This window comes from Pteropus alecto, unplaced genomic scaffold, assembly GCF_000325575.1.
Source record: "Pteropus alecto unplaced genomic scaffold, ASM32557v1 scaffold104, whole genome shotgun sequence".
Taxonomy (NCBI): Eukaryota; Metazoa; Chordata; class Mammalia; order Chiroptera; family Pteropodidae; genus Pteropus; species Pteropus alecto.
In genome coordinates, this window is record NW_006436664.1 from 5,976,293 (window position 1) to 6,002,693 (window position 26,401).

The 26,401-nt window shown below is 35.0% G+C and overlaps 1 protein-coding gene across 1 annotated transcript in view; it reads left to right on the forward strand.

Moving 5' to 3' along the window:
* The window catches only part of SNX6 (sorting nexin 6), a 61,330-nt gene that overhangs the window by 16,468 nt on the left and 18,461 nt on the right, over nucleotides 1-26,401 (forward strand). Inside the window, exons 4-11 of the mRNA XM_006913483.3 lie at nucleotides 4-63; nucleotides 222-269; nucleotides 9,716-9,820; nucleotides 10,438-10,548; nucleotides 12,284-12,405; nucleotides 14,347-14,470; nucleotides 19,589-19,684; nucleotides 21,847-21,952. Of these exons, the coding sequence (XP_006913545.2) occupies nucleotides 4-63; nucleotides 222-269; nucleotides 9,716-9,820; nucleotides 10,438-10,548; nucleotides 12,284-12,405; nucleotides 14,347-14,470; nucleotides 19,589-19,684; nucleotides 21,847-21,952 (772 nt within the window). The remainder of the gene's footprint in view (nucleotides 1-3; nucleotides 64-221; nucleotides 270-9,715; nucleotides 9,821-10,437; nucleotides 10,549-12,283; nucleotides 12,406-14,346; nucleotides 14,471-19,588; nucleotides 19,685-21,846; nucleotides 21,953-26,401) is intronic.

Below are 26,401 nucleotides of genomic sequence, written 5' to 3' on the forward strand. Positions count from 1 at the left end.
GCCCCTCCGGCCTGTGGTGCGGTGCGCGCGTGCGCTGATCCTCACCTCGGAGCAGCCATGATGGTGGGTGTTCTTCAGCGGCGCCGATCCCCGGGCGCGCGGTGGGCACGGCGGGCTGGGGGCGGGCTTGGGGGCCGCGGCGGCCTGGTACTAATGTCTCGCTTTGTGTCTCCCCGACTCCGTCCTCTCCCCCGGCGCGCTGGGCCCCGCCAACCCCGCAGGAAGGCCTGGACGACGGCCCCGACTTCCTCTCCGAGGAGGACCGCGGAGTAAGTTCTACCTCCTTCTTGCTCGCGGCACCCTCCCTCCCCAGCTTTGGCCCTGGGGTGGGGTCCGCGGAAGGGTCCCCGGCCGCGCGGCACCCCTCCCCTCCGGCCTCCTTTCGGTTTCCTCGCCGCGCCCCGCCCTTCAGCTCGTCCTCCCTCCGGGCCGCTCGGTTCTAATTTCCCCGGGATCCGCAGCCGCTTTCTTGTACCCCGCCCCAGACCCTGCCGTGGACCTCCTCCCGCGCCGAGTCGGGGTGCAGGTGAAGTGGAGGCCGAAGCTGGACTCCCTTTGGGGTCTATGAAAACCCATCCTCAGATCTTTCTGACAGCACCTTCAATTTCCCCTTATGGACCTCTCGAACCCACTCTCCGCCCACCCTTCTCTTTAAAACATCAGTAGTACAGGGCGTTCTAAGTTATCCTTTGCAAAGGGTTTTACAGTCACCGAGTCTTAACTCTTCTCCAGTATCCTGCTAGATTTTGCAAAGTGCTGCCAGTCCACGGTACCGTTACTTTTTAAAAATTGTTCAATTACAGTTAACATACAATATTGTATTCGTTTCAGGTGTATAACATAGTGATTAGGCATTTACATAACCTTTACTTTTCTTCATGTCCCCCAAAATACGTCTTTTTCAGAGAGTTCCCTTGGGAGTGTTTTGAGGTGAATTGTATTTCCCTTCAGAAAGGACCTTCAGGGCTCTGATTTCTCCCTCCTACTCTCTCCCCCTATTTGCCTTGCCTTAAGGGTGGTAATCTTTATAGTGTCTTGTACAGTGAGCGCTTGAAAAATATTGATAGATGATGATTGCAGCTCAGCAAGTTTCCATGGTGCCCGCCCATCTAACAGCCTGCACTTTAGTTTTCCATTTTGCTTTTACTTACTCACCTTAGGTAACGTGAGAAAGACATCTATTAGTCGATTTTTGGCAAGTGATAAAACATTCTTGTAGGCTATTATCGTTTTTTAAATAAGAGATATGATATTAGCTGATGACCTTTATAAAACTTTTGTAAAGATGTAGAGGGTGCTGCATACTTTTATAAATGATGAATTAATAAATTTCTCAGTTTCCACAAAAGCATGATTTAAAATTTTTAGTTGGTGCAAAGGCATCCTGTCAGATTTCTGGTTATCTAAAAATTGTATTTTCTGATTAATTTTAAAATGTGCACGTATAAATGTGTATATCTTCTGGGAGAAGACGAGTTATATGACCATATATAAATTATATTTTGAATTTTAAAGAAGGGGAAACCAGAGTTTTATAGTGAAATGAGACGAATTGATTATAGCATACTGAATTTTCTGAATATAAAGTATATGGCCTTTATTTAGATAACTTGTGTCTTTTTATGGAAAAGCAAACGATCTGCTCTTTTGTAAAATCTGACTAACATTCAGTAAAAGTATTAATTTTTTTAGTATTTATGTTGATGTGAAAAGTAGAGTATTTCCTGTGAATATTTGTGTTGCTGGCCTTATATGTTTGGTAAGATTTGCTTATGGATTTGGAACCACTTAAGTAATGTGTCCAAAAACTTTTTCGTGTATTACGAAATTAAAGGGAGAGGAACACAGAGAGCATGCCTGACCAGGAGGTTCTTGTATAATCTTGTAGATGAAAATTTTATTATGAAAATGGAAAAACATTACCATGAATTAGAAAACATTTAGAAGGCCGTGATGGAATATGTATACATGTCCAGTTCTTCCTATTTTTGTCCTGTGGAACTGGGTGAATCATAATAATTATAGCTGAGTACCACTAAGCATTGTTTCATTATATCGTCTCATCATCTTTGTGAAGCTTTTAGTATTCCCCTTTTACAGACAAGAAATCTTAACCTCAGAGAAAGTAATCTGAGGTCACACAGCAAGTGTAGGAGTGGGAGAGGTGGACTTCGAACCATGTTTCTGACGTCAGAGCACTTATTTCTCCAAGTGGCCTTGAAACACTTACATCAGAATCACCTGGGGTGTTTGAAAACCAAAAGTTTCTGGGTCTTTGTCTTAGTAAGTCAACTTCTTGAGGGGTCAGAAGGATAGATAACTACTTTTTAAACAAGCACCCAAGAAGATTCTTTTGTGCACTGAAGCTTGATTACAGCTGCACAAAGTCATCCTGCTGTTTCCTCTTCTCAGAAACAGAAATATCTGCCCTTTTAAATTTTGTGAATTACATTTATATTGTGCTTGGCCTGATAGAAATAGATTTCCATAATCAGAACTTTTGGGCATTGTACTTATAGTTTAGATTACTTCATTCAGCCTTTTAATAAAGAGAGTCTTGATAGAGGAAAAGCATGAAGTGCATATTTGTTATGAATTATGGAGGGGACATCACAGATTCAGAACTAATGTAAGCATTTCATACAAAGCAGCAAGTAAGCAAAATTAAAGTCAATATTTTTAAATACATTTTTAAGTAGCCTTAAATTTTCATCATGATATTTGACATAGAATCTACAGCCTTATGGAATATTGTTTTGTGAGAAACTTAAAAAGCAGACTTTTAATATACAATATTGAAAATTATTGGCCACTTTTTGATCTCTATATCCACACCTCTACACAATAGGGTTCCCCCTCACAAATGAAGGACAGTAACATTTTGTAAACAAATGAGCCTTCTTGAACTGGACACATTTTGCTCTGATGCGTTCCTTAAATAAGAGCAGTGGGTGTCCCTATAATGATATAACTCTTAGCATTTGATTTGAATTTAAATAATATGTTTATTGTTTAAAAATTACTTCAGGTGGAGTAATTACACCTCTCCTGGACTCCTAGCCTTGTTTCTCCCTCTGTATTCCTTATTTGCATAATGTCATCATTTTCCAGTAGTGCAGGCAAGAAACCTCTGAATCATATCTTTCATCCCCATATCAGTGCAGTCATTGAGGCGAGTTAATGGCACCTTGGAAATGTTTATCCCATCTTTCATTTGCATGGCCCCCGTTAAGGTCCTTGCTATTTCTTGCCTGGATTGTGGCAGTACCTGTCATTGGTCTTACTGTTACAATTCCTGTCTCCAGTCTTACTATGTTTCATTCCAGCCTTCACGTTATTTCTAGTTATCTAACTAAAATGATTAAACCATGTAGCACCGCTAGTCAGAAGGACTTACTTGGACCCAATTCTTTTTGCAGCAAAGTCCAAACTCCTTAGGCTAGCATTAAACACCATTCATAACCCTTTCAGGCTAGCTTCATTTCTCAGTATGTGCTTCCGTGTACACACACACACACACACACACACACACTCACACTCTCTCTCTCTCTCTCTGTCTCTCTCTCTCCTCAGTTTAAGACAATTCTCAACTGCAATGCAGAATGAAATCAACCCAAACACCATTTACCCTCTCTCCCTCCCTCTCCCCCCTCCTCTCTCTCTCCCTCTCTCCCTCCCTCCCTCCCTCTTCATACTGTAGTCTACTTGCCGCTGACCAGGCATCTCTAACTGCACTTTAATATCTACTTTATGTATGCTTTTCAGTGTTATGGCGTGCTTTTTTTTTCTCTCACCCTCTTTTTTTTCCACTTGAAATTTGACTTATCTTTCAAGACTTGGCCCAGATGTTTGCATATTCTTTTTTACCTATACAGCATTTAGCTTGAACACATTCCACATTTATTGATAGTTATTAGAGATAAAAAGGTGGCATAGATTGTATTGGCAAGGGATAAGATGAATGTTAGCAGAGGAAAAAGAGAAAGTTCTGCCCTGAGACCATCTCTGTGGTAAAGTGCCATAGGAGTACAAGGGAGAATGTTTAACTTTGGGGGAGGGGCAGTAGTGATGACATAACTACACCCTGATAACTACACAACGATATAGCATTTACTGCATGCCAGGGACTTTCCATATATTGACTCAATTCTCAAATCCCTGTGAAGTAGCTGCTACTATTACTCCCTACTTCAGAAAGGAAAAGGGGTTCAGAGAGATTAATTTGCCCAAGGTTATATAGCCAGTATGAGCTGGATTCAAACTCAGGCAGTCTAACTCTATCTAGGTTCTGGGCTCTTCACCACTATGCTATCACCTAAAGGAGTTAAGCCTTAAATGTTGATCAGGAATTTTGTAGGTTCTCAGGTAAGGAGAATGCTTGCCCGAAGAAAGGATAATGTATAGGTCATTTGGTCCTACCTAGAGCACTTGTTTTTACCGGAAGAAGGGATAGACATGGATACTACAGATAGAGTGTAAAGTACATAATGATAAAGACTTCAGGCAGTGGCAAGTCCTGAAGGATTTTAACCTAGGAAAGGTTTATGCTCAGGTGAAATTAGCATTGTAGATTACTTTGATGTGGAGAATGAACTGATTCTTCCTTTCAGAGAACAGAGAAACCAGTTAACAGGCTATTGTAACAGTCCAGAACTAAGGTAGTGGAAGAGGGGGGGATGGAGGGACATAGCAAAGAGAAATTTAGGAGGTAAAATTGACAGGGCATAGTGAATAAATACATGAGCTGGGCAGAGAAGGAGAAAAGGAATATAGAAGAGCAGAGTTAGAAGATAATAAGTTTGGTTTCAGATATGTTGGATTTTTAATTTTTAATTTTTAATCCTTTCCCTGCCGAACTAGAATGTCAGATCTGTAGGGTGAGGATTGTGTCTTTATTCAATCCCTAGCACCTAGTCAGTGGCTGGCATATTGAAGGCATGCTGTTTAATAAGTGAATATATCCAGATAGATGTCTAGTTGGTAACTTGAAATTATGATTGGGAACTTAGAATAAGAGGTCTGAATTGAAGATATAAATTTAGGAGTTATTAGTCAAGAGTGGCTGAAATTGCCAAGGCTCGATAGCACCAAGGGTAAACCAGCATTTAAAGCCCAAGGGGGAAAAAATGGACTAATTGACTCGGCTGAGGGGGATAGTAGGAAAATGAAAGAAGTCCCCGGAAGTTATGAGAGTTTTAAGCAAGTGGCCAGAATGATCACCAAGGCAAAATACTGCAGAGAGGTCAAGACTGAAAAGTATTGGATTTGCAAATTACGTGCCCACTATGTGAAGGTTTTGTGAAACCAAGGCTAGTCAGAAGAGCTGTGTATGAGCAAGTCTTGGAGGAGACAGGAAGATTAAATACTCAGGTGAACAGACAGCTCAGCCCTCCACAGGATACCACTTCTGAGAATGTGGAGAAGATGATGAGGCTAGATTTATTTGTACAAAGGTTTATTGATGGGTCTGAGAAAAAAACAGATGCTAGTGTTTCTTTCTTTGGGATATGTGAAGCAAGACCCTTGTTGAGAGTGCAGATTCCTGAGTGTAGGAATTTGCAAGCCAGTTTCAGTAAACGAACAATGGGATTTGATGGGACCAGCAAGAAAGATATTGGAGTGACATATCATGGAATGGACTGGAAAAGGAGAGAAGCAGAAAGGGGGCTAACAGACTGGAGATATATGGAAAGGTCACAAGACGAATTGATAAGATCAAATTGTACACATAGTAAAAGTGGTGGGGGAATGTTTTATTACATAAAATTGATTGGCTTCCTCACTACATATAGATTTCTTGAAGGCAAGGATTTTGGTTCACTTATATTTTCCACAATGCCTAGGACAGTCGTTTGCATATAAATGCTAAAAAAAAAGTTTATTAAATGCATATTAGTGTATTGTCTAAGGAGTAAAGTGTTATATTTGTATTACCAGTAATAAAACTTAGAAGGAGTGCATAGGTAGACACCGTTAGTACTAACCTGGTAATATTTTATTATTTCCAGTGTGGTTTGTGAGAGGAAATCTGGTTGCAAATGCCAGTTTTAACGTTCCTCTAACCACTTTCAGCAGCTCAAAATCTAAAAGCAAAGAAAGTTGATGTTTGAATTGATCCTAAATGTGGGAATTTGCAAGTCAGTTATGGCAGAAGAGCAATGGGAGTTGACGAAACCAGCAAGAAAGACATTGGAGTGACATGTTACCCTAGTAATGTTTTGTTGTTTCTGGTATGATAAATGAGAGAAAATCTGGTTGCAAATGCTAGTTTCCAGAAAATGTATGTATAATCAACCATTGATTTGACTGCTGGGTATACAACTCATAGAGTAATAATGGAAATGATGTATACAGGACTTCTAAAATCATAATTAGGCTAAGAGTTAAATAGAGTTAAAATTTGACTTGAATTAGTGAGCTTAACAGAATTTACTTCTGTCTGTGTCGTGGGGTTTTTTAGATTGTACTGTAATTACCTGAAAACAATTTCTTAGCCCAGTTAAGGTTTCTTTCTACTCTTTATTCTTTTCCATTCAACAGATATTATTGAAGGCTACCCCGGAGAATATAGCAATGAACAGAACAAACAAAAATCTATGTCTTAATATTCTAGTGTGGGAAAGACCATTAAAAAAATAAGTAAAATATTGTAGATAGTGAATAAGTGCTATAAAAAAATAAGGTGGAGGGGGCTGCAGTTTTAGATAGGGTGCCTAGGCAAGGCCTTAATGAGAAGGTGACATTTCAGTTAAGAGTTGAAGGAAATGAAGGAGTGAGCCATGCAAATAGGTACCCGAGGGGCAAAATGTTACAGGTAGAGGAAATAGTAAGTGCAAAGACTCCTGAATGGGGGCAGCATGGCTGTGTGTTCAAGGAACAACAAGGAAGCCATGTGGCAGGGCTGCAGTGAGCCAGAGGAATAGTAGGTTAGTCAGAGATGATGTCAGATGCAGATTATATAGGGCCTTGTGAGCCACTATAAGGACTTAGGCTTTTCTCCAAGTGGAAACCCCTTAGTTTTGAGCAAAAGAACGATTTCTAGTTTAATGGGATCATTCTGGTGGGTTTATAAGGAACAGATTGAAGAGGGAAAAGGGCAGAAGCAAGAGACCAGTCAGGAAGCTGTTGCTAAAACAAAGTTATTTTCCTTCTTTTTTTTCCTTTTTCATCCATCCATCTCTATACATTTGCTTTTCTGGCAAAAGACAACTAACATTTTAGGAATGTTCCAAGAAAGATACTTTATAGTAAACTATTCAATGTAGTAAACTAGTAGTGAATTTCTTTACTAAGTAATTAAATGTGGAGAATTAATCTACCAAGAAAAAGGCAGTGTCTGTAAGTTATTTTTCTAATGATATTGCATTTGTGTTGCTTAATCCATTTCTATGTCTGGTCTTTCTCTTGACCATGAAACATGTTTACCCCTAGTCAGTATCCAAGAAAAAAAAAAAAAATACAATGTTTATTGGCCCGGGTAAGGATTAAACCAGTGAATGAAGTCTAATTAGAATTTCCTTAGACAAACTGACCTCACAAGTTGCAGAAAGTAGTTAAATGTTGACGAATTACAAGTTATTGGCTTTGACTCTTTCTCGTAATAAAACTCTCTAAAATTATTGACTTTTTGCTAAATAAGAAAATCTGCTGCACATTTTATGTAATTAACACTAATTTTATAATATGTTATCAGATATAAGGTGCAATTGATTAGAAAATATATTTTCTTTCATAAACCACTAAGAAAAAAAAATATTGCCAGTAAAGCTGTAATTTGTCATCAATTGCCAGGCATCCCTATTTCAGATGTTAAAATGTGAAAATATGCATTTAGCTTGAAGAAATATGATAGCTTTCAGTGAAATATTTGTATTGACATGGGGGTGGTTTCATTTTATTGACTAGCTTTAATAATAATCCAGGATAATCTCCCTACCCCCAAATTCTTAATCTCACCTGCAAAAGTCCTTTTTTACCATATAAAGTGACATGCACAGTTTCCAGGGATTTGGATGTGAATATCTTTTGGGGAGCCATTATTCAGCCTATCACAATAAACATCTTAAAAGTGGCCTGAATGTGAGTAAAGATAAAAAAGGAAGCATTTCTTAAACTAGAATTACAGTAAGGGTTTGGAGAAGAGGTAGGAAGGACAGTATAAAGACCTCGTAAGACCAAATAGAAGCAAGAAAACCAAAGAACAAAGTATTCGTTGATGTTTCCAATATTGTAGAGGCAATGAGATACTTGGAAAATGAAAAAGAAAAGTTATTTGTAATTCAAGGCAACTTTTCATTTTATTTCTTTTATCAGACAATGGGCTAATTGTAGCATTGAGTACAATAACAATTTTTAAACATTTAAAAATTTTTTTTGTAAGTTTATATTATAAACTTTAAAAAATATGATTACTGATTGAAATTTAACTTAATGTAAACTTATTAAAGTTATCAATGGAATTTTTATTAAATGCAATTGTGCAATTTAAACAGTGATTAATTTCTTCTGTGAATCTTGAGTAAGATTTTATGTAATAGCACTTATTTTTTAAAAGCATGTCTACTTAGTCTAGAACCAGTAGTGCAAAAATGAAGTAATGTTATTTTTTTCATTACTAATAAAGTTAAACAACCCTATTTAATGAAAAACTTCAAAAATTCATCTTTCAATCACAAGATTTCTGCTTGAAGATGAATTTTTTCCTATTTATAAAAGTAATACATGTATATTTTGGGAAATTGGGAGAATAAAGGAATATATGAAGAAGAAAATCCATTGCTATTCACATTGCATTTTCTATAAGCCTTTTATGTATGCATTTTTAAAAATACGGTTGAGATCATAGAGTATAAACAATTTTCACATTGGAAATGAAATTTGAAATGCTAAGGACTAGGCGATATTGGCAAAGTAAGTTCTGGATTTTACAACTAGAGTATTTGAAGCAGGCTGGTTAGACTTTTAAGTATTTCATATCTTTGCAGCTGGATAAGACTTTATCTTTTAGTGTATTTGATTCTTCTGTAAGTCTCCAAATTACCCAAACATGTTAGAATGCTTATTTGTTTAAAGGGGAAGAAAAAATGAATGAAATTAAAGAATTATAAGTAGAATTATGATAAGAATTATAAGTGGAAAAGTCTCCTTATAGACAAATAAATGGAAGCACTAAATAGAGAACATACCATTTCTACTGTATTAAAGCTTATAAAGAGTGAAGTTTAATTTATATCACAGGAGTTATTGAGTACATGTTAGCATTTTTCTTAGCACTTCACATATATGTGCTATATTTAGCTATATTTAATAGTTTCATTGTATGTTCCAGAATTAAGTAATAGAGTTAAAATTATTGGCCAATACTTTTTATTTTTCTTATTCTTAAAGGTAGATACATTCCTTAATTTTAGAATACTTGAACTTTAATGGACCATTTTCTTGGAAAATAGTTTAATTTTGGGGTGAAATTAATGAATTATGGTTAATATAGTGACTCATACAAACCAAAGTATAGTCGGATGGTGTAGAATGAAAATTGGTTAAGATAATGATATACTCAAAGCACCTGACCCAAAATATATATGTAGATTAAATGAACTTTAGTACTTTTTTAGATTTACAATTTTTTTTATTATTTTAGTTTTGTTTTCTCATTATCTAGGAGAAGATAGTTTAAATAGTCCATAGAATTTTCATTATTGTTTTCTTTTTTTAGCTTAAAGCAATAAATGTTGATCTTCAAAGTGATGCTGCCCTGCAGGTGGACATTTCTGATGCTCTTAGTGAGAGGGATAAAGTAAAATTCACTGTTCACACAAAGGTAAATGTGATTTTATACTCATATTATTTTAGCTATTTATTGTGCTAATTAATGTTACATATGTAATATATTGACTGGAACTTCGGTTTTGAACATAATTAGAAATTGTTTTTTTAGCTTATAATTCACTGCGGCTATTTTTTAAAAGTTTCAGGAAAATGTACTTTTTAAAGGTTAGCATTTAAGAATTAATTATAGAACTTAGACATAATGCGGATTTTCTCTAGACCTGTATTAATATTTTTTATTGTTTTTAATTTTATTGTGTTCCTTTAGTTAATCAAATTGCTGTCTTACAAATTATTTTCTTTTTAGATTTCAGCTCTCAGGCACATTTCTAGACTGTAGACCTATTTTCCTTCGAATAGTTGAGTTTGATATATGTTAATAGGATAACTTACAAGTAATGGTAGCAGTACAGTATAATAAGAGGCTATCAACTTATTTTCTCAAAAGTCCCAGGATAATTTTGTCTGGCTGTCTTAGAGTTTTCTTAATAGAGTTTAAAAGCACTGCTAATCTTTCATATAAGACTAACTTAAAAAAATAAAATATGTTTATTAAAAGCTTTTTTGTGTAATTTTAATTTTTATTCAAGAGCATCTCTATCTTTGCAGAGTTCATTGCCAAATTTTAAACAAAACGAATTTTCTGTTGTTCGACAACATGAGGAATTTATTTGGCTTCATGATTCCTTCGTTGAAAATGAAGACTATGCGGGTTACATTGTAAGTGCGGAGGTTCCATTTTAATCCCATTTTTAGGAGCTTTTCAGATACTTTATTATGTGTTGAAACCTCGTAACCTCGTCAAGCATTTTCAGTGAACTGATGTAATTTTCAAAAATTGCCAGTTAACAAATGTAATTGGCTACCACCTTTTATCGTGAATTGTCTTGTTTGGGAGTGTAGGGGTATGGTTATGTTATGCTTTCTCATTTAAACTTAAATCCTTACTGTGTAATAGAATTGTAAAAGGCTTGTCCTAGAGATTAATTAACGGAATGTTACAAACCATACTGGTTTTGAACCCTTAGGTAGACAGATACTTAGACAGCTGCTTAAGAGGTTATCTAATTTAAATATGCACCAGATGTTGTGCCTCAGCTATTGACCACACTCAGATTTCTATACTTTAGTTTCATATGATGTCCTTGAAATCATCCTCACCTGATTCCATCTCCATCCTTGTGGCTATCCTCAGTCATTTGCTTCTTTTTCTTTCTGTAATTTAAAGTCTAGTGGACAACTGGCAATGCGTTTTTTTTTTTTTTAAACAAATACCAGTTTATATAAAGGATACAACTCAGGAACAGCCAAATGGAAGAGATACATAGGACAAGATATGGGGAGGGGGATTGGTACAGAGCTTTCATGCCTGGACCCCCTCCCAGCACATCAATGTGTTCACTAACCTGGATGCTCTTTTTTCTCTTCCTATCCTATCTCCACCTTTTCTTTCCCTCATCTTCTTGTCCAGTGGCATTTTCTTTCTTTACTTTCTCCTTCCATAGATTAAACACTCCTTAAAGATCAAGACCATGTCTTATTCATCTTTATATGCCCATTGCCCAGCATCATGCCTGGCACATCGTAGACGCTGTGTGTGAGCATCAGCAAATGTTGCCAGACTATACTTGATGCTTCCTTCCCTATTGTTTTCCTTGGAGTAACCATTTTCTTGTAGTCATTTTTACTTAACCTACTTCCCTTATCTTACCTGCTCTCCTTAATTTCTATCATTTCCCCTTGACAGTTCTTATTTATAGGCCCTTCCTCCTAAAATAATTTTTTTATTATTTTTCCTTCGAATGATATTTCTCTTTTAGATCTTTTTTTTTTTTAAGGTAAGTGTTTAATTACCATCTTATTGTAGGTGAATAGAATGAGATTAATCATTAATCTGTGTCTTGTTCTCTTGTTCTTAAATCAGTACTTTCTACTCTGGTATACTCCTCCAATCAAGGAACTCTTTTTAACATCCCTCGGTCAATCATATTGTTAGTATTTATTAACTTAAAAAAGCATAGAACAGCAGAGAGGTATTATGAATTCATTCATTTAAACAATACATTTGTATTTAATTTATACCATTTATATTTGCAAATGGTATGCATATTTGCTTACATATTTATTTAGTGTATAGTCAGAGCTTAATGTACATATATATTAGAGGACTCTAGGTTGCCACATAGGAATCTGCAGATTAAAGTTTGAGAACTACTGTACTAATACTAGAAAATAATGTACTACTGTTCTAATACTAGAAAATAGTGTTGTGCTATATTTTCCTCGTTGTAAAGGAAATCAGGGATTTTAACTTCTAGACCTAATCAGTCTCTAACCTGACTTGGTATATTCCTGGTACCCAGTTCTCATTCACAAAGTCTTTTGTGGTGGCTGTCATACAACAACAGCAGGAAATAAAGTAGTCTTTAAAATAAGTGATTTGGTTCTGTTACAGATCCCACCAGCACCACCAAGACCTGATTTTGATGCTTCGAGAGAAAAACTACAGAAGCTTGGAGAAGGAGAAGGATCCATGACAAAGGAGGAATTCACAAAGATGAAACAGGAACTGGAAGCGTATGTGATTTTTGTTGTTGCTTTTGTTGATTATGCTTGTTTTAACACTTTTTTTCTTTCCTTTTTTTTTTTTTTTTTTTTTTGTGCTCTCTGCTATCCCATCCTTTTAATCATTTCACCACAGTGACCCTTTCTGGAAGATGCAAGTTTAAGTCACACAACCAATGTTAATGATCATGATCAGAGCCTACAGGAAAATTATAGAATAATTGTATGCATTGTAAAATCCTTTAATGTTTTTAATAGACTCTGAAAATTAGTAATGGAGGATCCAAAATTTTATAAAAAGTAGTAGAAAGGGAAATAATGACTTTTTAAAGCAGAATAAATTATTTTGTTTTTTTATACAAGGCTTTAGTCATTACCAGCCTAATTCTCTTCTTCTCAACATTTGCGTACTACCAAAACTTCTATTTCTCATAGAAGTAAATGCTGAGCAACTCTGCATATATTCTGTTTTCTTTCTTAAAAGTAAGAGAGTGTGTGTGTGTGTGTGTGTGTGTGTGTGTGTGTGTGTGTAATTTCCCCCTTTTCTCTGCCTGTGGCTTTTGGCCAAAGGGAAAAGAATAGGAGCAAAGTAATAAGAGAATAGCTTTAAAATGTTTTTCATGATATAATTAGTTTTATATATACTAGAAAAGTATTAAATCTTTGAAAAATTGAGATTTCAATTTCATTTAGCATATTTGCTTAAAATACAGGATCTTTTTACCTTTTATTAAACATTTGAAGTAATTTTAGATTAGCTATATATTGTTTTTCTGTATTTTGAGAGTTATACAAGGAAATGCTTTTCTTTGCATTGTCACCTCCATAACACTTTCTGGTCATTTCTTACCTTCATACATTTCCTTTTCTCCTCTTCCACTTAGTTTTAGTTTCTAAGCATATATTCACAGTGCTGCTAGATTCCTCTTCAGAATGCAAAGCTCTCTTAACAAGATAAATTAGCAAAGCAGGTCTTTTGTCAGAATGTAAGGTGACAGATATTTTAAGAATTCTGTCAATGCTGAGTGCAAACAATGAGTCTGATAGCAGATATATACTTTTATAGTTTATAAAATTGAAAACTGGAAAGTAGCAGAGCACATTAATATTGAAGAATCTGTGGTTTTCCAGTGGCCCTGATCATGATTCTTTTGTGGTCTGGTTAGGGGTTGGATAACAGAGAACCTTGGGTTTATTCTACTGCTACCTCCATCCTCTGCATCCTTCTTTTTTGTCTTCACTGAATGACTACCCTCACAGAGATCAAACTTCTCCCAACATTGGTCCTGCTGGTTTGCTGGTATGTAAAACTTATCCTCCTTGCACGTAGTTGAAGCAAGAATATTGGGCCTTTTCCTTGAGTGTTTTTTTTTTTTCCAAACTGACATGTATTACTGTATTATCACTGTGATTCACTGATATTAAAATATTTTAAACACAGTTCTTCAATGTAATGGCAAAAATTAGTCTCTCCATGATGTGTTTCTCTCTTGTGTTTCTGGGTCATTAGATGAAAATATTAATGTTGAAAATATGCTTATTTAGGTTTGGGTTTTGAGATTTTTTTTCTACAAAGATGTTTAAAAGCAGTGAAATCTAGAAATCAAATCATTAAGATTGTATCAAATAATTTGTAGTATGCTTTCTCCAGGACTGAAAACAAATACCCCTGTAGTTACCTTTAACATCAACTTGCCTAGGAAGAAAGGTTCATAAAACTTTAAAATATTAACATTTAACTTGAATAAATGCTATTAACTAGCATGAAGTCTTTTCAGAGCTGGGTTTTATATATTAACAGTTCAACTAAAATCTTTGTTTTACATGTATTATATCTTTATATCTCTAATTTTGCATTTATAATAATTCAAAGAGTATTTGCTACAAATATTGTTGCAGATGATTTTCTAGTTGATGCAGTGTTTTACCTTTAATTTTGTGCATTGTTTCTAGTGAATATTTGGCAATATTCAAGAAGACTGTTGCAATGCATGAAGTATTCCTGTGTCGTGTGGCAGCACATCCTATTTTGAGGAGAGATTTAAATTTCCATGTCTTCTTGGAATATAATCAAGATGTGAGTATTGAATTGATTAAAATAGCGACCAACACTTATTTTTAAAGTCATGAAAAAGGTAGAGAGTAGTTAAAAAAAGCTTAAGGCCATCTTTTATAATGTTCTTATTTTTCAAGACAGTTTAAAATGACACTTTTCAGTGGCAATGCAGTATTTCAGTAGAACTTGAGCAAATTGAAAAAATGATGGAAAATCATGTCACTACATGGGACATTGATATTCATCCTGAATTGTGAACTTCTTAAGAAACGGTTATAAAATTGATTAATATTTCCTAAATTTGAGTTTGCAGTCTTCTGAAGACTTCTAGAGAATTCCAGGGAGGTGCTTGAGCTAAAGAATTTCAGATTGCTTTTTGGATTTTGATCTGTTTAACTCACCTTCTTCAGTGCTGATGCTCTTAATTTTCCTCCCTCCCTCTTTGCCTAAAAACTTAAAGTGCAGAAAGAGAGATTGAAGTGGTTAGGCTTTAAAGATTTCTTCATTCATAGTGCTGGCAAAAAAATTTTTAGTGAGTGGGTGACACAGATCTTGGGATTTATCTTTGGACGACAAGATGGTCATAATTTTAGCAGAAGACAAATGTAGCATAATGCTTATTTGCTTACAAGTCAACATCAAGATCAAAGAATTTTGTATATATAAATTTGCCCTTCTGACTTGTGACAATAAAATGTCTTAAGTCTAGCAGTGGAGAAAACAAAAAATTTTAAAGGGTATGAAGTAACTTAGGATCACAAAAGTATACCAGTTTAAGCATGGGTACTTTCACAAGCATAAATGTGGTATATGGTACTGGCATGTGGTCTTTTATAAATAGGAATTGAATGCTAGCTGTATCATGAATTATAAGAAGCTAAAAATGATTCATGAGTAGGGTTGTTAAAGAACATGTGGAAAGAACACATGATAGAATGCCGACATCACTTTTTTACCTTTATGAGTTTGTTTTTGCTGGACCTTATTTATGGCATGGGCTAAAACCTTAGTAATAATTTGGTAGAGCAGCATAGGCATAAAGTGAGACATGGTAGTATCAGTGCAAGGTCACTGGAGCAAGAGAAGCAGTAGCCTTACATTCCAAGTGGTCCATCCCATTGCCACAGCTTTAGAACTATCTGAAACTATGTATCTGTATTTTAAAAATTTGTTTATATATTTATTATTTATTTCCCTCTACTAAAATATAAGCTCTCTAAGAATAAGACTTTAATTTTTCACCACTGTATCCTTACTATTTTAGAATAGTACTTGGCAATTAAGGTGTAAAATAAATATTTGTTAAAACAATAAGTGAAAGATTATTAAATATTTAGGTCAGCTTTATAAATAGCTTTCATAAATCTTAGGATTTCATAAATTTTCTCCCACCAAGGTAGATTTTTCTTTCTTACAATATGCTTAATAAAGATGATGATGATGATGCATTTTAATAATCCTTTTAATATCAGCAAATGGCGTTTTGGAGAAAGCCTAAAAAGATGAACTAGAAAGTATTTTACAAATATTTTTTAATAACTAATAGCAAGTATATTAATAGGTTATAGATTATAGGCCCCGAAATAAAAGATTTTTCTCAATCTTATTTCTAATGCCGTTTCTCGGATCTTTATTCAATTCATCGGTGCTGGAAAAGAAATTAATATGTTTTGTTATCTGAGTTTCAGAGGGTCATGGACTGATGAGTTATTGAGGTAGTGCTAGGGTGTCTTGAAGTTTAAAAAGGCATATGGTATGAGAAATAGTCACTGCTATGAGAAATGATTGCCTTTAGTATTGCTTGACCTATGTAGCTGTGCACCTTCTCTGTTTCTAATATAGTTTGAGTCTCCTTAACAGTAGGTTAAATATTTAACCTATTTAACATCCCACCTGCCATTCAGTTCTTGTTAACGCATCAGTGGCCACACCCAGGACCTTGCCTCACGTCTGAGTTCTTTAACTCTAGTATTGTGGACTCCAGACATAGCCTTCTGTCTGACCGCTCTCTTCTTCCCTATTCCCATTTTAGTTGTTCTTGGACCTCTCCTGCATTTTGACTTGTCTTTGCTTTTCTCAGTGCTCCATTATTTATAACAAGGTTATGACTTTAGATAGCTCTCTCCCATTTTCCATGAAAGCTTTTTTCACCTTGAAGCAGTTCCTCTTGATCACATTCTCACCTAGTTCACAGGGAAGTAGAGCCAATCAGAAATCAAATCCCTGAACTTCCTATATTTCCCACAACCCTCAACCTCCTTGGCAGCCACACTTAAAGCTTTTTTCTTTTTCTTCTTCCTCTATAATCTAGGCACCTTTTCTTTTGCTTACCTAACTGGCTAGAACTTCTAGTACATTGTTAAATAAAAATGACAAGAATAGATATTCTTGTTCTGTCCCTGATCTTAGGAGGGAGGCATTTGCTATTTTACTATAAACTGCGAGTTTTTCATAAACGCCCTTAGTAAATTGAAGAAGATCCCTTCTATTCCTAGTTTGTTGTTTTTTGTTTTTGTTTTTTCATGGAAAAAAATACACCTGTTGAGATGATCATATGGTTTTTGTCTTTTACTCTGTTGATATGGTATATTACTTTATGCCTTTCCTTTTTGACTAAGATACCTTTCCAGCTATGCTGGATCCCATGTACTTCTGGATCTTTGGGGTCTCTTCTGAGTTTTCCTTTAACTCTGTGGCTACTTCCCAATATCCTTCATGGTATTTTCCTCCAGGTATTCATTTGAATCTGATTCTTACAAGGTTCCTCACAGAGTTCTCTAGAAGTGTAGAAGTTCCTCTAGACTTCCAGTTCCATAAATTATCTCTAAGTGATCTCATCTACTCCTGTGCTGTAAACGTATAAATCCTTAGCATTTCTGAGTCCCAGCTCTGTTTAGTAGACAGCCTACTAAAAGCTCTATTTAGATGTGCCCATTGGAATTTTACCCTCAGTTGAACTCTTTTATATTTTCTATTTCAAAGAAGGTACTGTCACTTCCTTAAAACCTGTCAGTTCCTTAAAACCTGAAAATTACCCATGACCCTTCCTACTCCCTGTTCCTATTAGGAGTCACCAAATCCTGTCTGTTTTACCTTCTTACTATATTAAGATATTAGGAATGTGTTTACTTTCTTCCACCACCAGAGCTAAAGATTAGTTTTGACTTTCATCATCTTTGGCTGGGTTATCAAATCTGCCCCTAAGTGGTCATTCAACCTTTAATCAGTCTGCTCTTTCTCATCCCCTAAGTCTGTGTTAATTTCCTTGGGTGCTCCCCTAGTGACTTGTGGATACCTCTAAGATTATGCTCCTCACTGTACCTAGTTATATACTTCTCTGTATTCTTCTCTGTACCATAAGTTACTTGAAGAGCAGGAACCCCCTCTTAGTCATCTCTGTATTTATTCTTAACACGTAGCACAGTGCATGACTGTAATAAGTATGTGTTTGTTAAGTAAATTAATGAATTAGTATTTTTTAAAATCCAGTAAAAAAAAAAAACAGTATATGTTGGGAGGTCTAAAGATGGAGCAGTGAATCCTAACTTAGAAGAGTTACGTGAAGTGATGACTTAATTTGGATGTTTAAAACTGAATAGCATTTCTGGTGGGAGACGAGGTAACATTTCAGATACAGGGGAACTCAGAAGTTCAAAGCTGCTTGAGAACTATTTGGAACATAAGGTTCTGTAAGGGTAGGGTGGTAGGTGGAAAGGTAAGTTGAACCAGATTATTTAAATACTTGAATACCATGCTAAGGCGATTGGCTTTCATTCCCTGAATTGTGAAACTCTGTAAAGTTATTGAGTAAGGAAGAGATTCTTAAAATTTGATTTTGGAGAGTTATCCTAAGCAGCGGAATGGATCAGATCGGGATGAGGGATGTTAACTATAAAGTCCAATGGTGGAGTCTAAGCAAAAGAGAATGAGCACTTTTACTCGGAGAGTGGGAATGTAAGGAGACAGATTTCAGACATTTGCTGGTAGAATTTGAGCTGTGAGAGAAAGAAGTTGCAGGTTATTTCAAGATTTTTAATGAGAAGTATAGGATTTTAGGGAATGTATGGGAGTGTGAGAGACTGGTTAGATGGAGGGACCATTTAAAGGGAACCAGGAAGAGGAAAATTTTAGAGTTTAGATTATAGTGAATACTGTAATCTAGTAAGTACCTAGTATAAGGTAAGCAGAATCTCTATGTAAGGATATGATACAGGCAATTGATCTAAGATTCAGGAAAGAGCTTAGAGGTAATGATAGAGATTTGTGAGTCATTTACATAAAAGTGAGCATTGAAGCCATACCCATAGATAAAGAAATTAAATGGAATGTTCCTCTATAGGATACCCTAATGCAGTCGGTGGTAAAGTCAGACTTAGTTGCTTCACAGTGTTGTCTTCGGATAACTGTTCATGCCACTCAAAGTCATCTTTTATATCCCTTGCACTAGAAGTTGCTGACTTCCAAAAATAGGACAGGAGATGATGTTCGGATGAGTTCAGAATGAAGAATTTGCAGAATATATTTTCAGAGCTTTTACAGAATCATATGATTATATATTGTATACCAGTAAATTTAAAGGAACTCCTGAAGTAAATTTTTAGTTATATTTATATTGTTTGGTAGTGCTTGACAGAGTATGATGAGAGGGCTACTTGCAACAGAAGTATCAAATACACTTATAACATCTCAGCCTTATTGTAGATAACTGAATCTGAATCTTTGGGGTGAGGCCAGACTTCTCTTTAATGCCGTCAAGTTTGGAAATCACTAATATACATGATGAAATTGCTACTTTATTAAATTTAAAAACTGTGAATGTGGTTCCATAGTGTAGCGGTTAGCACATCTGCTTTACACTCAGAAGGTCCTGGTTTCGCGCCCCAGGGGAGCCACAGTCCATGGTCTCCGGCCATGCCACCCTGAACAAGTCTGATCTCGGAAGCTAAGCAGGGTCGGGCCTGGTTGGTACTTGGATGGGAGACCACCTAGGAAGACCAGGGGCTGTAGGCATAAATAATAATAATAAATTTTAAAAAAAAACTGGGATTCTCTTGTGATTGTCATTTTGATGTCAGAATAAAGGAGACATTACATTCTATTTGCAGTCTAAAAAAATGCTAACTTTTATTTACCTTTCAGTTGAGTGTGCGAGGAAAAAATAAAAAAGAGAAACTTGAAGATTTCTTTAAAAACATGGTTAAATCAGCAGATGGAGTAATTGTTTCAGGAGTAAAGGTAAGATTTTATTGATTAACAGGACTATTAGTTTGAGAATTTACTCCTTTTAAGAGGGAGTTGGATTGAGATTTCAGATGTGCAGAAAATTATATTGGAGTAAAAGAGAAGTTTAGACAGTAGAATCCTTCAGCCTGAGAAAATGGGCCCTTGCCTTGGGTTCACTCTTCTTCAAAGGGTGAGAGGTCTGTAGGTCCAAGGGGATTTGCCCACCTGGAGCCCAAGCCCTTTCCCTCCAAACCAGACCAGTTATCTAGAATCTGTATTTCCTTGGCCAAACCCCAAGCCTTCTTCCAGGTCCTGTGTGGGCTTTTTCCCTGAGTTCATCCTCCAATGGGTAGACTGTGCCACTGGTGTGTGTACTCCAAGGGTGGTCAGGGAGTGAGTAGAGGAGAGGCACAGAGGAGATCACTGTGTAAGTTGGAATGTCCAGCTACATGCACTTGAGGTCCCTCTGGGTACCCTGCACAGCTGCAAGATGGGACACAGAGTGACTGCTTCTATTTGTACACTTGGCCTTGGCCTCACAAATGTTGGAGTCAGACCTGGATTCAGATTAGGAGTTAAAAGACCTTAGTTGAGGTTTTGTTCTTATCTCATAGTAGCTTGAGAAAAGTCTCTTTCTCTGAATCTCAGTGTTCCCATTTTTAAAATGTCATTAATAGTCTACGGCCATGCCACCCTGAACAAGCCCAATCTCATCTGATCTCGGAAGCTAAGCAGGGTCGGGCCTGGTGGGAGACCACCTAGGAAGACCGGGGGCTATAGGCATAAAAAAATAAATAAAAAAAAAATAAGGGATTGTAAGCTGACAAGGTCCTTGCAATCTGTGAAGTCCACCAAGGGTTTCCTCGCCTAAAAAATAAATAAAATAAAATGTCATTAATAATACTGTCTGGCTCACAGGATTGTTGGAAAGACTGGATGAGATAATACATGTGAAAATACTTAAAAAGCTAATTATTTACCTAAATAACACCTAAATTTTTCTTAATGATGTTCTGAAAATAGCACAAGAATTGATTTATCTGAAGACTTATTAAAGTATAAGAGGAAAATCTTACATTATCAAGCAGATACTAAGAAAGATATATAATGCTTTGTCATCATTACCTGTATTTATAGATACATCTACAATAAAACTTAGGTGTGAATTACTATTTATTTGATTTATAGTTTGATTTTTCAGAGACAGGTCAGTTGATATGCTGACTATGCATGTGCTTTTGCTACTTTCTAATAAAGACTCAGCTTATGTCTATTTTAATGCTACTTATGGACTAATGCTGAATGTTTTTCTTAGCATTTAGTATAAACCACTATATTGTTTATGCTTATCAATAATTTTATTAGTAAAGTCATAACAGTTTTTGAACATATACAGTGTGATGTTTGGTAGCCCACATTTTCTTATTTAATCTTTACTACAACCCTGCAAGTTACAGTGTTATCCCCATTTTTACAGTTAAGGAAATGTGCATGTGAATTACAGATTTCAAATGACATTTTGTCAGTACTAACTTTTGCTGCTTGTGTTCTGTTGATGTCAGTCTTGAATTACATCATTTCAGCTAGTGCTCTTTCAATAAACGATCTGTATTTTGGAAGAGAGAAAAGTACTATATTTTATTTTTAATATTTATCTAGCATTGTTACAAAAAAGATTGAAGACAGTGGTGAATGTGGTAATTGCTCCCAGATTGCTAGTTTGGCCAGGTTCTCCACAGTAGTCAGTGACAGCTCTAATGACTAAGGCCCGGCAGCCTTCAGGAATGGCCCATTGTATACTTGTATACTTAATAGACCAAAAGAAATAAACTTTTACTTGTCTATCAGAATTTTTTTCTCAAAAGCAATTGGTCACTCCCACTGGCAGTAATGTATTCATTGGAGTCCAGAGGCAGAATACAAATAAGAACACATTTTAAGAGTATAACGTGAACATGAACAATATGGGGAGCTACAAAACCATAGAAAATTCCTTGATAGATAGAAATGCATGTCTATTAAAGTTTGAACTTGGCGAAATCAGTATAACATCTGATAATTGGTAGCAGTGCTGTTTTACTGATTATCTTTTACGATTATAATAACAAAGTGGTTTACATGTTACACTAAAGCAAATAAGTGAAAAAAGTTCGTATTTTCTTTTGATCCTATAGGATGTAGATGATTTCTTTGAGCATGAACGAACATTCCTTTTAGAATATCATAACCGAGTTAAGGATGCATCTGCTAAATCTGATAGGATGACAAGATCCCACAAAAGTAAGGTTTTTCTCTGTGGCTAAAGCTTATATTTTTTTAATGGAATAATTACATACAAAGTTATTATGTTACTTACAGTTTGTAAAAGCCTTGATATAGAGGAGTGTTTCTTAAACCGTGGTCTATGAAGCCTTGACTGTAAGGCCCTTTTTAGCAAGTCTGTGAGGTCAAAATGATTTTTCATAATAATACTATGATACTTTTTGCCTTTTTCACCATGTTAACATTTATACTGATGATACAGAAGCTGTGGCAGATAAAATTTATGGTGCCTTAGCACAAATCAAGACAGTGGCACCAAACTGTACTAATAGTCACTGTATTCTTTTCCCTTAGTGCATTTGCAGTTAAAAGTGCTCAATTAAGAATGTCCTTGATGAAGGAGTAAAAATTATTGCTCTCCCCTGAGTATACTTTTTTATATGCTGACTGATGAAATATGAAGAAGGTATGCATAAAGCACTTTGTACACTGAGGTATGACAGTTTTCTCTAGAAAAGCATTTTAGTAATTGTGTTGCTGAACTAGCTGCTTTCTTCATAAAATACCATTTTTACTTGAAAGAACAGCTGACAAATTATGATTATTCAGACTTAAGTATTTGGTAGACATTATCTTAAAAATGAACTAAGTGAGCCTGTTACTTCAAGGAAAACAACTCACAGTATTTGTTAACAATGATGAAAATCAAGCTTTCTACCAGTAAGAATTTTTAAAAACTTGTCTCTATCACCATGAGCTTGCTTCCCAATAATTGAGGGGATTGATGATAATGTTAGTGAATGTGATATCTTTAATATTGTATACTGAAATATGTTAACATTTCATAAGTGTGTCAAGATTTGCATAATTCATTGACCCAGTATTTTCTAAATGATCCAAGTGCATGATGTTACAAAGTCATGTATGTAAAAGATCCATTCAAAGTGCAAGATAGACTAAAGGGTTTTTTTAAACAGCTTTATTGAGATGTATTTGACATATAAGATGCAGTGTTCAGAGTATACAATTTGATGTTTTGACATGTGTGAAACTGTCACTACAGTTAAATGAATGCCATTTATCATCTATCACCATCTATCCATCACTACCAAAAGTTTTCTCTGTAGCCCGTCGTAATCCTTCCCTCCCACCCCTGTCCCCAAGCAGCCGCTGATCATTCTGTTTCTGTAGGTTAGTTTGCATTTTCTAGAATTTTATATAACTAGAATCACACAGTATGCACACTTTATTGTCTGGCTTTGAAATTCAACAAAATTATTTTGAAATTCATCCATGTTGTATGTATCAATAGTTCATTCCTTTTCATTGCTGAGTGGTATTCCATTTTATGGATATACCACAGTTGTTTATCCATTCAGCTGTTGGATATTTGTGTTGGTGCTAGCTTTCGGCTATTATGAATAAAGCTGACATGAGCCATCTATATGTCAGTCTTTGTATAGACATGCTTTTATTTCTTTGAGTAATACCTAGAAGTAGAATGGCTGGGTCATGTGGTAAGTGTATAATTAACTTTTTAAAAAATTGCCAGACTTTTTTCCAAAATGATTGTACTATTTTACATTCCTACCAGTTGTACATGAGAGTTGCTCTTCATCCTTGTTCATCCTTGTCAGCAAGGATAATCAGTCTTTAATTTTATCCATTCTGATATATCAGTAGTGGTATCTCGAGGTGGTTTTTATTTACATTTTTGTAATGACTAACAATGTTGAACATCTTCTCTTGTGTAAGTCCTCCAACTTTATTTTTTATCAAAGTTGTTTTGGCTCCTCTAGGTTCTTTATGCTTTCATGCGGATTGTAGAATCTATAGATCAATTTGGGGAAGACTGACATTTTAAATTGATCTTCTAATACATGAATATGGTATACATTCCATTTAATTAGTTCTTTAAATTCTCTCAACATTGTTTTATAGTTTCCATTGTACAAATCTTCCACACGCTTGGTTAGATTGATTCCTAATTATTTTTGATGCTATTGTAAATTATGTGTTTTTTACATTTTAATTTCCAGTTCTTTGCTAATGTATAGAAAGTAATACAGTGTATTTTCAATATTGATCTTATATCTTAGAACCTCACTAAATAAACTCACTAGTTCTAGTAACTATTCTGTAGATTCCTTAGGATTTTCTGCATAAATGATCATCTGCTATTAAAAACAATTATACCTATTCCTTTCCAATTTGGATGCCATTTATTTGTTTTCCTTGTGCCAGTGTACTGTAGCTCTCTCCTCCACTACAATGCCGATAGAAGTGGTAAGGTGTCTTTGCCTTGTTCTTTTACCTTATGGGAAAAGCGTATGGTCCTAAATCATTCATTATGATGCTAGGTGTAGGTTTTTCCTAGATACCTTTTATTAGGTTGAGAAAATTCTTTTAAATTCCTTTTTTTTTGAGAGGGTTTTTCAAGTCAGGAATGAATGTTGGATTTTGCTCTTTTTGCAACTACTGAGATAGTCATATAGTTGTTCTTTCTTAGTCAGTTAATACAGTTAATTGCATTGGTTGACTTTTCAGATGTTAACTTTATATTCTTGGGATAATTATCACTTATACCAATGGAATTTAATGGAATAAATTACAGAAAGTTTATTGACAGGATTTTAGATTCCCCATTGTACTAACCCTTAAAGAAACTACTACTTGTTGAATTTTGGTGTGGTATCAAAGAATAATATCCACAATTATCTGGAAATACTAGTAAAAGACTTCTTGCTTTTCCAGCTATGTATATCTGTTTGAGCCTGGATTTTCTCCACATACTTGAAGAAAAGCAATTTATCACAGTAGATTGAATGCAGAAGCAGATAAGAGAATCCAGCTGTCTTCTATTAAGCCAGACACAAAAGAGATTCACAAAAATGTAACAGTGTCACTCTGCTCATTAATTTAAAATATATATAGTTATTTTTCATTCAAAATGTTATTTATATTAACATGCAACGGTTTTAATGTTACTTTAAAATGAAATACTAAGTAAATTTTTTTTACTTAAAAAAATACAGTACATATTGATAAATATAACTCACATAAACAGAAACTCTTTAGGGTCCTTAGTATTTCTAAGAATGGAAAGGATTCCTAAGACCAAGAAGTTTGAGAACCTCTGATATAGAGACCAGTCAGTAGGTACCTAGAACTGTGACTCTCCATTTTGGAATATTGTTACATGCTGTAATAGAAAGGAGGAAATAAAGTCTTCGGCTTGGTAACTTCTATTCTTATATCATTCTTCTGGAGGGTTAAGAGTTATTTTTGTATTTTATTTTCTTATATCTTTGTGATTTGCAGATTTCTTATAATGAAGTAGTGTTTTATACTTGCTTGTTCAGTAATTAAGAACTATAAAGTAAAAGTGTGTGAAAGTTGAATTTCTTCCTAGATTCTTTACTAATTTGCTTCAGAGCCTTGGACAAATCACATAATTGGTCTTGTGCTGATTTTCTTGTTTATAAAGTGACATTAAGGATAAAATATGTCATACTTTACTTTTCTATTAAGAAAAACTTTGTCCTAGCCCATCCTCTCCCTGCCTCTCCAGCAGGTTCTGCATTTACTTTCCTAACACACCCAAAGTCACATAATGTACACTGTGGGCTCCAGCTGTGCCCTGTTTACCTTCCTGGGAAACCCCACACTTCTGGACCAGGGCCCCCAAAACAGAAAAACTGTGTAAACATGAATTAATACATACTAGTGTTGATTGTAATAATTAGGAATACCCTTTAGTTTAGATTTAATGATTTAAAATGGGATTCTGCTATTTTAATTTCTTAAAGAATTATTTATTTCATAAACATTGACATACAGCATCTATTATGTGCCAGCCATCATATTAGCCATTGATGATTTCAAGATGAAAAATTTAGTCTTTGCCCTTATGTAGTTAATAATTTTGCAGGCAAGATAAACATGAAAAACAAAAGCTTACAATATATTGTAATTAGTCCTGTGGTAGGGGTGCATATTAATGCTATGGAAACATGAAGAACTACAAAGATAATCATCTGTTAAGAAAACTAAGGAAAATATTAGTGATTTTAATCTTTTTAGCCAAATGAGATGGTTAAGAGAGATGATAGTGAAATTATTTTACAAAATTATAAAGTAAAAACTTTTTTCATAATGAACTTAGCCTGGACTATGAAAAATTAAGCTTTTCAACACAGGGCAGTTTGCTTTATTTTTTGTGATCATATAATGACATAGTAGCTAAAGATAGTATTCTCAGAGCCAGGTATTATTAGAATCCAGGAACTTCTTGTTCTGAAAAATAATTTCAGGGTTAGTTTAAACATAAATACTAATGTATTTGGTATTAAACACAAAAATCAATTTTGAGACCTACCTTGAAAAACCAACCTTTAAAGTGATTTTTAAGTTTCTTTTTTAACTTAAACTTTTAGGCTAAAATAATAGTGAAGAATCTCACATATA